Consider the following 13602-nt stretch of genomic DNA (forward strand, 5'->3'; position numbering starts at 1 on the left):
CATTTGATGGACGTATTAGAACGTTAATTATGAAGTATTTTTGTTCGTTCCTGAAGTTCAAGTTTCTAATAAACTAAATATTTGAACAAGAGAATTTCATTGCATTTCTATAACATATTTACAATAAATTACTTACCTTATGTCTTGTTATGTCTTGTTATTGTCTTTGTCTAAATGAAACGTAGCATTGCATCAAGAAAAACGTAAAAGCACTTGCCATTTATTTTTAATTGATTAAAATTATTGTATTGGTCCTTTTGTGCATAAGTTTGTGCAATTTTTAGAAAACTATTCATGGTATGACAACTGTGGATTATTACATAATATTATTATTATTATTAGAAATAGAAAAATTAATAGTAAGTAACAGTAAGTACTTAAATGCAATAGGATAAATTAATGATCAAAATTTAATTTTTTTTAGAACGAGGTATGTATACTATATAATGCTACTTTTCAACTTTAACATCTATCTATAACTGAGAGAAAAACGTTATACCAAGTGCTATCAAATTATTTACATAAGTTAATAAACTTTTTGATTTTTAATTTACCAAAAATCTTCTTTTAAAGGTATAAATATCTGTAGATTAATAAGTTAATAATTTCGTTTCGAGATTGAATCGAATGCCCTTCTTTCGAAAAGAAACACAGCTTTTATTTAGTGCATAAGAAAAAGATTATGAAGTACAACAAAAACTGGGAAACTTTTAATTCTCAAATATCAAAATGATCCTATCACAAAAAGCTAAGAAACTGCGCGAACATGGTCTGAACACTCACGCTCAAGTTCTCCATTTCCTAAGGTTTCAAGAAATTTAGTCCAAGTAGCTAATCCGCAAAATCCTACTGGAACAAAATTAACATATTTATTCGAACTATCAAATTATTCTTTAACAAAAAAGTCTACAAAACAATAATCAAATCACCAGAATTCGAATGACACAATTTTACAGTGAAATTAGGTTCTGATACGGATTAGCCCGCTAAAGTTTCCTGGACCGAGGACACCTTCAAGGTCATGCGGTACAAAGGTTCCCCAAAGGATACTGCGGTGAATCTTGGCGTGGTCAGCGACCTCCAATTGTCGAAACTCGAACAACGAACGTCCCGAACGAACGAACACTCAATCCCGCGACCACGCAGGACATATATTTACACATTGCCGTTCGTAAATATTTTAACACTTGTCAGAACCTGATTAAAACATTCAAATCTTTATTGTAACGAAAGTTTTCCTAAATGAATATATACCATTAATAAATGATATTAATATTTAGAAGAACTTATACACATCTCATACACATCCACAATTTTATCAGCTCCATGACGACTAGTAATGAACTTAAAATTATACAGTGATCACCAAGATTACTTAATTTTAATTCGATCGAGAAATCATGTGCTGAAATGGTGCGTAAAGTGGAAGGCAAGTGTGAAAACTTGAAGAAACAGCTGTGACTTTATTTACAAGACGTCTTGAAAAGAATTTACAAAAAAAACGTTTAAAAAATTAATTGCTACATTACCATTAATTTAGGCGCGGTTAATATACTTACATATATAAATCTAGAATCTAGAAGAACGAAATATTTAATAATCTTTGTCGATCTGTTTATACAATTTTTAACTTGTGTCAGTTCTTTTAAGCAATAGGTAATAACTTTGATTAATAACATTAACAACTTAAAAAAGGTTTTCATTGGAATTAATTTATGAACATTTCGTGTCCAAATCCTTATTGATGATTGTACATGTATATACGGATCTATGGCCATCACGATAAATAATTATACGAGAAAAGTATGACGAAAGCGATATCTCTCTAGCGCGAAAATCTTCTGGAAAACCACGGGGCCAACAGAGTGCCGAAAAATCTTGCTGGCTGAAGTTTCGTGTGTAAGGACAACGTCAAGGATCTACGGACGCGCAAGGATTCCTGTGCCATGCGCGTGTCTCTGCGTCCTCTTCTCTTCCCGCCGAACAGACGAGGAGCACGCTGGAGAAGAAGAAGAAGAAGAATAAAGGGCACGGGGTTCGAGGGGGTCGGTGGCGCAGAAGAACAACAGAGCGTGGATGTGAGAGCCGAAGAAGGACGAAGATCCAAAGAAGACACGAGGAACGAAGAAGAAGAGCGTTCGGCGTCCTGTAGGATTTGTCGTCCTTTTAGACACGAAAGAGTAAAAGAGAGGGTTCCACTTCTCGCAAGGGGGACAGAGAATACACAGTCGTGAACTCTACAGAAGAGGAGGACGAGGAAGATGCTGGTGGGGGCAAGAAGCGCTCGACGTCTCAAATTTGGTTGGCTGTCTCGAGCTGCTCCTCTCCTTCCCTCTGTCTGTCTCTCTCGCTCTGAGCTATGCCGAAGAAGGGGGTTCAGCGAGAAGCGCAAGGTGGGAAAGGGGGAAACGCACCCTCGGAGCAACGAAGAGGCAGTGATTCAAACAAGAGGGAAGGGAACGAGCTGGAGCGAGAAAAAGAAAGGAGCTGGGTATATTAAAGAGAGATAGTCTCGCTTTAGCAAACCAAAGAAGGGAAGGTGGGAGAGATCTGCGGGACAGAGAGGCAGCGATCCTCCGAAGGAAAGTCGGAGCGAGAAAGTGCGATAGGGCAGTATTAAGACGAAGAAGGAGGGAAACACTAGGGTTAGAGTAGGTGTACCAACAAGTGGGAGAGAGAGAGGAGCGCTGGGCTATGGAGAAGGGGCGAAGTCGGAGCGAAGGAGAGAGACTCCGTGAGGCTAGAAAGAGTCGGTGCGAGGGCTAGCAAGTGACTTGGGAGAGGGGGCGGCGGCTCGGAGGGTAGGGGGAGAGCAGTGCCTTGGCGCGAGCCCGAGGACTCGAAACTCCGGAATTCCAACCGACAGAACAGTGCCGGCGGTCGTACGACGCGGGTCTAGAGAGTGTGTGAATAGGGCTGAGCGAGAGGGAGAGAGACGGACCGAGTGAGCCAGTGGCCGATCGCGAGGAGGGGAGAGGAGGAGGAAAAAGAGGGGGACATGAGGTTGAGAACGATCACTCGCTATTTACAATCGCAGTTCGAAGGGTAAAACCGCTTGTCTCGTGCTCGCGTCGTCGTGATACACAGCCAAGCACGTTCTTTTATTCGATCTTGATCCTACATCTTAGATCACTCGCGGGGAAGTTGAGATCGCGGGAGGACGATCCATCTCGCACAGTGGCGGAACATGGACACGATAGCAGTGAGAGAAGTGAGCAGTGATACGGGTCGTGGTGATCACCGATGAATCGAACATGAAAAGTCACGGTTGTGGTTGGATCGTCTGAAGATTGGTCGTCAACGGGACCGTTGTTGATCGACGGGCACGAGTGACACGGGGGCGAATCGAGCCAACATGTAAATCGCACGCGCGACGACGCCCGTTTGTTTTTTCTGTTCGTTTGTTTACTTCTATTCGGTACACCGTGTGATTCGTCCTGTGAATTCTACTGCTGCGGCCGAAGTGGAGGATCCGTATCCAGGAAACGCTGCGTCGGTGGAGGACGCACTCTCCGCTAAAGACGGAAGCCACTGGTGGTGAGAGAAAGTTCGGAGCAGTGATCGGAGCGATACGAACCCCGTGGTTCGTCATCGTCATCGGCACACCGTCGGGGCGAGGACGACGATGCGGTACGCGGTGACACGCTCGACGTCGCACCAGGTGGAGCGATCGAGGTTGATATGGACTTTGATACCAGGCGTACGTGCGATCATATGATAAATGTAGAACACGTTGTATCCCAGCCTTTTTTCTTTTCCCTTTTCTTTTTCTTTTTTTTTGGTTCGGCCTCCCCCGCACGCCCTGACACTACCGTCCTCTCCCTAAACGTTCAGCGGCACGGTAAACTGTATCACGTGAGTTCCCCTTTCGCGCGTCTCTCTCAACGAGACAACGTCCATGTGCTGTCCGCGAGGAATCCCGCGTCATCGGCGATCGTCGATTGAAAGGAGGGAGACGCGAGGCATCGTGACTCGACGTGCGTGTATCGCGTCATTCTAGCGAGTCGCGGCAAGCGATTTTCTGTGTGTCCTGTTTCGTTCAAATTTAAACGAGTGAAACGGAAAGTATCGCCGACCACCGACCAGAGGACAAATCGTTGTCGGGACTTTGCGCGCGCGCGGGCGCGTGTACGCGCGCGTGTGTGTATCGCGTACGTACGGTTTGTGCGTGACGAGTCGCGAACAAGTGCTGTGTGTACAGAGGGACGTAGAAGGAACCACGTGGCTTTCTTTGCGTGGAAAGGCCGGCGTCTGAGCAACGGGGAAGAAAGGGACAGAGGAGCAGAGCTTCAGAGACAATATGAGTGAGATGACGAGTGTGGAGCAGCAGCAGCAACAGCAACAGTACGTGGGCGGCAGTTCGAATCCGGAGCATCATTGTAAGGATTGCGGCCTCTACTTCGAGAGCGATAAGAGTCTGGAAGTGCACCTGCGATACCACCAGGAGAACTTGTTAAGTCAGTGGGCGAGCCAGGCGCAGCAGGAGGAGAGCAATAATAATAACAGTAAGGCTGGCAATCACAACAATCACGTGGGTGTCAAGCGTGAAAGCGTGACTGCGCCGGCGGACTCGAGCGAGCCTTCCTCGAGGCCGCCCTCTCAAGATCCTACGTCCTCGCAGCAGCAACAGCCCCAACAGCAGACGCAGCATCAGCAACAGAGTGCTGGTCAGAATTACAATCATTTCCAGACGCCGATGTTCGGCGAGGCCAACTATTTTATGCAGAACGAGCCGGCCTATATCCTGCCCCATCATTATTCACCGCCACCAGAGGAGACTCAGAACAATGGCGGTAGTAGTGGTGGCGGCAGTGGCTATTCGCGTTATCACCCATACCAGCATCAGCAACACTTTCCACCAGAGCGTACGAGCTCTGTTAGCTCTACTAGCCCGAGGAGCCCGCCTCTTCAATGCGAGAAGTGCGGTGCTGTGTACGAAGACGCGAATCAGCTGAACGAACACGTAAGGACGAGTCATTCAACGTCGCCCGGGGGCTACCCTGGTCGACATCAATATCAACAATTAGGCAACAGTCCTCAACAACAGAATCAACAACAGCAGCAGCAAATGCACACGTCTCCGCCTCAGTCAAACCAGCAACAACAGCAACAGTCTGGTTACGACTATAATGGAGGACAGGCTGTGAAGTCTGAGATAAAGCAGGAGCCAGAGGAACAGGCGGAGATCCTTGATCTGGATTCTCACAAAGTTCAGACCCATAGGTACGAAGAGGAACTAATGAGGCTTCATCAGCAACAACAGCAGGAACTGCAGATGCAGATGCACCAACAGCAAGTGATGCAGCAGCAGCAACAAAGGGCGGCGGGATCGCATTCGGTGAGTTCTATGTTGGGTTGGCCGCCGGCCGCTCAACCTCACGATTATCATCCCGGGTTGTCACCAATGGGCCCTATGGATAGTGTTTCACCTCTGCCAGATCAGGGTCAGTTTATGCGTGGGCAACATATGCCCGTTGAACCACCGCGACATCCAGGTTCACCTATCATTTCGAGCACGCAGCCACCGATACCTGCTCATCAGATGACTGGGGGTCTCCTACAGCAGCCTCCAAAACCGCCGCCTTTGGCCAATCAGTCGTGGAAAAGTAACGAGGCGCGACGGCCGAAGACCTACAACTGCACCGCGTGCAACAAGTGGTTCACCAGCTCGGGCCACCTGAAAAGGCACTACAATACCACGTTGCATAAGAACGCGGTGAAGCAGAGCAATCAACCGGATCCAGCGAACCTGCCGATCAGCGCTCATCATCATCCTGGTAGAGACAACCATTCTGGTGGCAGGGGCGGGGGAGCATCAAGATCACCAGAATTATCTTCTTCCGGGAGTCCCCCAAACTTGATGGCAGGTCCCTCGGGAGAGGCGGCGAGGGGCCTGCTGCTCACGCCCACCACCACCACCAGTCTTTACAACAACAGCAATTCCAACAACAGCAACAGCAGCAACAGCAACGACTCTTCGGCGGCAACGGGGCTGGCGCAGCAACAACAGCCGCCTTCGGGAGTGCACTTGGGCTCCACAATGGTGCCGTCGCTCAATTCTCCAGCGCAATCGCCAATGGCGGGCCACCATCAGCAACAAATGGGTTCCCCATCCCCCCAATTGGGCCACCAGCAACAGCAGCAGCAGCAACAACAGCAGCAGCAGCAGCTCCACCACCTGCCAATGGGTTCACCGTCGGGCCAACTTCCGGTCCACCATCCCATGAGTTCGCCCATGTCACCCATGCACCCGCCGCCGGCGCCCCACCTGAGTTCCCCTTCGCCAATGGGCTCGTCCCACCCGCACCACATGAGTTCGCCGTCTCCCATAACACCGGGCTCGGTCCACCCAGCAATGGCTTCGCCCACGGCGATGGGGGGTACTACGATGCCTCATCAGCCGTACCCAAACGCCTTGCCCCCCCACGTTACAACTACTACCAACATCCCGGGCCTGCTGGAGTCTATCACCATCCAGCTAACTACTACTGGTAATGAGATGCCTTTATCACTTTCTGGCCAATCTCAACACCAGCAGTCTCACCATCAACAGCAGCAGCAGCAGCAGCAGCAGCAGCAACAGCAACAGCAGCAGCAGCAGCAGCAACAACAACAACAACAGCATCAGCTGCATCAGTCCCAGGATGTTCTACCCGGTTTCGGCACCTTCAGCAACCATCAGAGGCCTCTGCCGAGTTTCACTCAATTCAACGTAACCGGGTTTTTAATTGGCCAGAATCAACCGCAGGCCGTTAACGTGGGGGGGCTAAGTCCGGAGGAGAACTCGTCTCCTCAAGAGAGATCATTCGAATCGCCTGGATCGAACTACGATCCATACAGAAATTCACCGCCTCGATATGAGTCGCTGACGAACATGGACGTGGACAGTATGCAGCCGAACACCGATGGCATGATTATCAAACAGTATGAGATCCAGTCGCATCAGTTGCCTCATCCGCTGCAGCAGATACGTGACAATCTCGAGGCAAACAACAATCTGCCGCAGATGATACAGGCGAAGGAGGAGCTGAATCCGAACATCGGCAGACAGTTCGAAAAGAATCAGAAGCTTAAACGGAACTCTGTGATCACGAAGGAGCATCAGGTGACCAGCACGAACACTGGCTCACACTACATCTCTCAGGACGGCTTTCACAAGTGCATCGAGTGCGACAAGGTCTTCAACAAGGCCTGCTACCTGACGCAACACAACAAGAGCTTCCACTCTGGCGACAAGCCGTTCAAATGCAATCAGTGCGGCAAGAGGTTCCCCCTCGAGTACCTGCACGCGGAGCACCTGCAGAAGCACGCCGGCGACAAGCCGTACAAGTGCGAGATATGCCCGAAGCAGTTCAACCACAAAACTGACCTCAGGCGGCACATGTGCCTCCACACTGGCGAAAAGCCGTACGCCTGTGATAATTGCGGTAAGGGATTCATCAGGAAGGACCACATGATGAAGCACCTCGAGACGCACAAAAAGAAAACCAACAACCACAACGTCCACCTAAGGGCGTGATTCCACGGTGCAGCCCCCGAGTCATTGGGAACGAGCGTGGTTGCATAGTGGACATGTGTTTCGGTCCTCGTGATTGCCAGAAAGAAAGGTGAGATCGTAAATATCGGACGGTGCGACATCTCCATTCGAACATCGTGCTTTGTATCACATCAGAGACACTGGGACTTAAGTGCACACTCGCATCTGTTTGATCGTGATCAAATTTTGTATTTATTATAATTACGGTTCTCGGTTAAGCTACACACTAACGTCTTTGCCATCGGATCGTCTCCGTGGAAGAATATTCTTTTTCGTGCCGTTGGTTTTATTTGTACAAAGTGAGGCAGAAAGTATAATCACTTTCGTTTCTTTCGAGCGATCGAATAATTGTTATTTGAAACTAGATCTCGCGTATCGATACAGAGCAACGGTGCTCAGAAGAATATCGGTTTTTTGCTCAACGGGTGTAATATTTATTTGACTTCGTCTCGAGATCACCGGATGGGGATTCGACGCGATTTCGCATTTACAGATCTCTTTAAATAGCATCGTAGATATCTAGAAATATTTAAGCTACTCAATTTGCAATCAAATTAAGCAGAAGTTGTTATTCAGTATATCGTGAGTCGCGATACGCGGAGTCGATCGTAAAAGATCGACAGAAGATCTACTTTTTCACGTTCTTGCGCCGATCTGCTCGACTCGGTGGATCGCGACTTCCGTTTCAAGTTGACTCGTGAACGCGCTCGAATCTCCACGGTCCTCCCGAGGGAAGATAATTGAGAAATCACACACTGAAACGAGATAATTCTGAGAGAGCGCGCAATGAGAATTTCTGACGCGACGTCGAACCTTCGAAGCTTATCGATTGTACAAAATATGTTAAATGTATAGGCATACGTAATTGTTCTAATTATTATCGTCGCTGTAATTAATTGAACTCAACTTGAATATCGTCTAGAAAGTGATTACAAAACCTATTCATAATACTCGTATTTTATAGCATATATAGCATACTTTATTGAAGAGAAACGAGAGGAAAATGGATAAACAACGGTTGATAGGCAATCGCGAAAAAGACGCGGCGACGGACGCGCGGGAAATATGAACGGTGAAAATCGCTATTCGAGGACAATCGAGCACAACTTATTTTCAGTCTTCACTCATTTGTGATACATCTGTATTAATACCCGAGAGGTGAAAAGAGATACAAATTTTTGTTCAATATTCTATCATTTGGGTTATCTGACGAGCCTCTCATTAACATTTCAAACATTCCATACTTTTTCATACATTCCAATACTAGTCGTCGATGAGATTTTCGCGAAGCGTTGCCGCGTCTTCGAATTTTTTTTAAACTTTAAGATAGCCTAAGGTCCAAATTGTACGTAGCGCGAATTGAATTTCGATCGTGTCGTTTTCGATAGTACACGCTCCTTGTCTAATGAAACAATCTGTCAATACATATCGAAGTAATGGCTCGCGTGTGTTCGTATAAATAATTCTAAAGGGCATTTTCGAAATTTTCTGCGGAAAATTCGTCGTTTTCAGGGACCATCGGCCGGTCCCATCGTGCGTGCTATTCGTCGGATCGATCGATAATCGTTATCGCGGCTCTAATTTCGTCGCGCACGATCAATTAATGGCCGATCAATTGGTGGAGCGCAGCGCGAGCCGATCGTAGAGGGCAGAGACGAATTCCCTCGCGACACGGGCGAACTTCCCGTCGAGCTACGTACTGCTTGTCACACACACGCACACACAAGACAGAGCACATGTACACAGTGACACGTTGACCAAGCCGAATGACGAAATATATACAGAGCGGGTTTGCGCGTAATTGTTTCCGTTGATCGTCGTTTAATCGATCGGCCTTAGGCGCTCGATGGCCGCCCTAACGCGACATTGCGTAATTATTTTCGAATTACGTTCCGTTCGTTTGTTGTTGTTGCGAGGATGATGGTCTTTCTCCCGCGAGCGGCGCAGGCCGAGCTGTTTTTCTTGTTGTAATTAAGTTGACGAAAAGACGCAATCGTTTTGTTCTATTATCGATGTTCCTTTGCGTTCCGGTTGATCGTTTTTTTGAGGGAACGTGGTTTAATTACGATATGTGCTGTTCGGAATAATTGGAGGGTCTTCTGTCAGGGTTTTGGAATTACTGTGCTGTGCAAATTAACTTTTACTTTAGACGACATGATGTCTCACAGAACGAAAGGTGTGATGCAAATTAGTTGAATCGATGAATTAAATATTATGTGAATCATATAAAGCTGAAAGAAATGCAAAAAAATTAATAAAGTTAAATTAATGACAAAGTATACGCACTTATTGGATTTTGTTAATTTGTACATAGAATTTGGATAAGAAATCTTCAAATACTTGCTGATATTTTACGTTCGTTTAGAAGTAATTATGATATAATTAAGAGATTCGGATGAACGTTTTCGTGTTTTTTGCATTTTATAGTGAACAATATTCATGCGCAGTAAATTGAAATGAAATTAAAAGAAAGATAAAAAATGAAATTTTGTACATACATTTTCTGTATATAACTTTGATATAACGATTTTCAGCAATTTTTTTTTATTCTATTAGCTATTTTGAAAATAATTGATAAACAAATTATTCTACCCATGTTTCATTAGTATTATAAAGTAATTGTTTAAGTAATCGTTTATTTGCAAAAAGCAAAAGCTCAGTAACAAAATCAATCTATATACGCCTTATAAATGGTAATATTTTAGACAATACTGACATTTCAATGATAATATAAATTTTTAGTTGTGAACAATGAAGTTTCGACATATTTTGAAAAAAATAATATTGTAATTCATTTAGATGGAAAGTATAAATAAATATTATATATTATTTTGGAAGTATGTAACTGTTCTGTATTTTCTAAGATATTGCGTATTCACACGGTGTATACAGATGTATATAACTGACAATTAGTTGAATTATTGATTTTGATTGCAGTACTTAGAATGAAAGTACATAGTAGTTTTGGTTAGGCTTAATTGTTTGCACCTTATAAAAATCAATACTATAAAAGCAAAATAGAGGAACGTTTGTAATTGTAACGTACCTACTTGAAAAAACAAATGTTCAAAGCTTTTTCATGGTAGATAAAAGTAACTTGTTCATAGTGATTAGTATGCTGTGACTATGTACATATCTCGAATATCATATTTCTACAATATATTTCTTCTATTTATAACTAAACAATTCAGTAAACGTCAATTATGTAAACATAGATATCGAAATTACATCATTGCACAGACATTCTACTATTTTCATAAATTAAAAAATTTCGGTTCTATATTAAATCAGCTTATGTAATATGTTTCTGACAGACCCATTTTTATTTTCTTTTTTAATATCAGGCTTCATATAACTTATAAAAAGCGCTTAGTATGCATATTGAAAAAAATTAACTGACATGCTAATTTTTTTCGGAATGCAACTGTAAAGACAAAATCGAGATAGCAGATATGTATCTAGCCGTGGATAACTATGGACATTAAAACTAAAAATTATTTGATAAAGTATATTATTAACCCTCCCACTACGATGCTGGAATGACTCATCGTTGAGAGTCAGAAATGCGGTTTTGGACCAGTAGTGCAAGGGTCAATATCAAATTGGACAATGAAAGAGATATACAACACGTTTCGTAACTAATTATTGTCATAGAAATCGCTAAAAACATAAAACCAGCATATTGAATCGTAGATAAGTAATTAAAATAACTACAAAGTGGGTTCATTTATTCAATGGAAATTTCATTTTGCCTAAAAACCACGAAACGTGTTACATAAAATTCAATTGTTTTCCTTGCTTTCCAATAATATCGCCGATTGCGAGATCCTTCAATTATTTCGAGCAGTGTTATTAAGCAATTGTACATATAAGTCGAATGTTATTTTATTGCGAGTGGTCACATTTTCAGAGCAACGTACACACGATTACACGTACACGCATACACGTAAGACGTCCTTTCACGAGTTTTCGTTCTTTAGTTGTTTCGTATTTAAAAAAAAAAAGCGACAATGCGAGAATAAAAGAGAGAAAGACGATAAATTATATAGCACTCTTGCCATTTTTACTACGTAATATCGACACCCAGAACAGACTACCTCAGAGTTCAGGAATTTAACGATGAATGAAAGGAAGAAAGAAAAGATGAAAGAGCCAATGCAATAATAATAATGTTATTAAAAAAAAAAGAAAAGATGAAGATAATAGCGGAGCGCGGATCCGCGCGGGCGGAACGACGTACTTCACTCTTTAGTTCTCTAATTCGCGAATTTCGTTTGCACAGTCTTCATTTCTACATAATTATTCTCAGCTGAAGCAGCTCGTTCAAAATGTACATTAATAAATTTAAAATTATTAATTTAGTTACTCATTGTTCGTTCCTATTTCGATCGAGAAAAATGAAATTCGATATTGAATTAAAAAAAACATTCTCTTTCCTCTTTGCTTTTGCCTCAAAGTTCCTCGAGTCGCCCGCCGGTCGTACGAGCGTATAATAGAACATTATACATATAATATAGGATCTAATATAAACGAGCGGGTTGGAGAGAGCGGTCGAGGGAGCGGGAAGAGAGAGACGGACGAGAGAAGGCAGGGGAGGGTCGTAGAGATGGATGTACGTTTTAGAGACATATCAAACAGTATTACTGTACACTCAGTTTTATTATTAAATAGTCGTAAAGTAAACGCAAGGAGCGAGGAGACGAGAAAGGGAGGGAAAGTTTGGCGCTTTTGGCGGCTTGGATCTATCGAGCGAAGCGCAAGAGGGACAATTCGGGGAAGCGCGCCCCTTTTCCCCACTAATCATATCATTATTGTCAAATGTTCGTCTTGCGAGCGCTGTATAGTTGGAGCGAGATAGTGGCGCGTTGACGAACGTTGAAGAGAGAAAGGAAGGCAAGCAGGTGAAAAGTGGCAAGAAACGGCGTACAGCCGAATGAAAAGTTGAAACTGCAGACAAAAAAAAAAAAAAGAAATTTTTCGATCCTGCGTGTGGAGTGATGACAGTAAATCGCGTTACGAGATCTATCCACTTTTTGGGCATTCATTCATTCACGAAGTGAACGGCGAAGCGACGAGCATATTTGTTCATTGTAGATTTATTTTCTTTTCTCAGACGACACGACGCGTTCCCCTTGTTTCTTGTATTATTATTATTAATATTATTATTATTATTAATATTATTATTATTAATATTATATTATGGATACTATTATTACAAGCGACGCGCATCGTTGGTATTTTTCACTTGTTCAATGAGCGTGGTCTCGTGCGAGGGCATGTTTGTAATTTGTAAAATAATATTGTTCCGGCACGCGATGTGCAAAATTATTATTATTATATTATTATATATTATATATATATATACATATGTGTATGTGTATATATACACACACGGTACCAAACTGTCGTTGGTTGTGCCAAAAAAAAAAGAAGCAAAAAGAGAGCAAGGAGAATAGAGAAACGAAAGAGAACGAGACGTGAATAGAACCTTGTGTGCTTCCCCCTGAAACGTGTGATTCTAATTTCGCGGGCATTTCACAGAAAGAGGAAGGAGAAGAGAGATCTATGAAAAAGTAAAAGATTATAAATAGTAATTCTTCGGAACGCGAGAGTGTTATGTGTATGTGTATGTATGTGTGTGTGTGTGTGTGATCTGGAAAAAGTCAAGAAATGGGATAGAGAGAATGAATATGAGTGAAAGAGAAATAACGAAGGAAATGTGGAAGATGTTCTTTATACCCGGCAATAACAAGTATTTCCGTGCATGCCCAACCCTCGTTTTGTGCCATAATAATAATGTGCGTCGATAGAAATTGTAAACGAGAGAACAAATGTGTATGTCAGCGTGTGAGAGAAGGGTGAAGTGGAATAGAACGAATGTGAGAAAGTCGAATTACATATATATATATATAGTATATATTATATTATATGTATACAAAATATACAGTAACGTGCGATGAAGGAGAGTGAAAAGGCGAGAGAAGAAATCAGGAGGAGGGAGAGTTATATCGTGCGACGATGTTTGTTTCGAAAGAGAATGCGCGCGAAAAGTCCGGCGTGAAAGC

At 43.4% G+C, this 13602-nt stretch overlaps 1 protein-coding gene across 1 annotated transcript; it reads left to right on the plus strand.

The window, feature by feature from the left end:
• Positions 1 to 3371: 3371 nt before the first annotated feature.
• On the plus strand, positions 3372 to 7787 carry LOC143188890 (uncharacterized). Its single transcript, XM_076393400.1, has one exon. It carries the CDS (start codon positions 4301 to 4303, stop codon positions 7517 to 7519), a length of 3219 nt encoding a protein of 1072 aa, XP_076249515.1. The 5' UTR covers positions 3372 to 4300; the 3' UTR covers positions 7520 to 7787.
• The last annotated feature ends 5815 nt before the right edge of the window (positions 7788 to 13602 follow it).

This window comes from Calliopsis andreniformis, chromosome 1, assembly GCF_051401765.1.
Source record: "Calliopsis andreniformis isolate RMS-2024a chromosome 1, iyCalAndr_principal, whole genome shotgun sequence".
Lineage (NCBI taxonomy): Eukaryota > Metazoa > Arthropoda > Insecta > Hymenoptera > Andrenidae > Calliopsis > Calliopsis andreniformis.

What these genes read in the sequence shown, in the direction of transcription:
- LOC143188890 (XM_076393400.1), top strand. Translation starts at nt 4,301, where the DNA reads ATGAGTGAGATGACGAGTGTGGAGCAGCAGCAGCAACAGCAACAGTAC.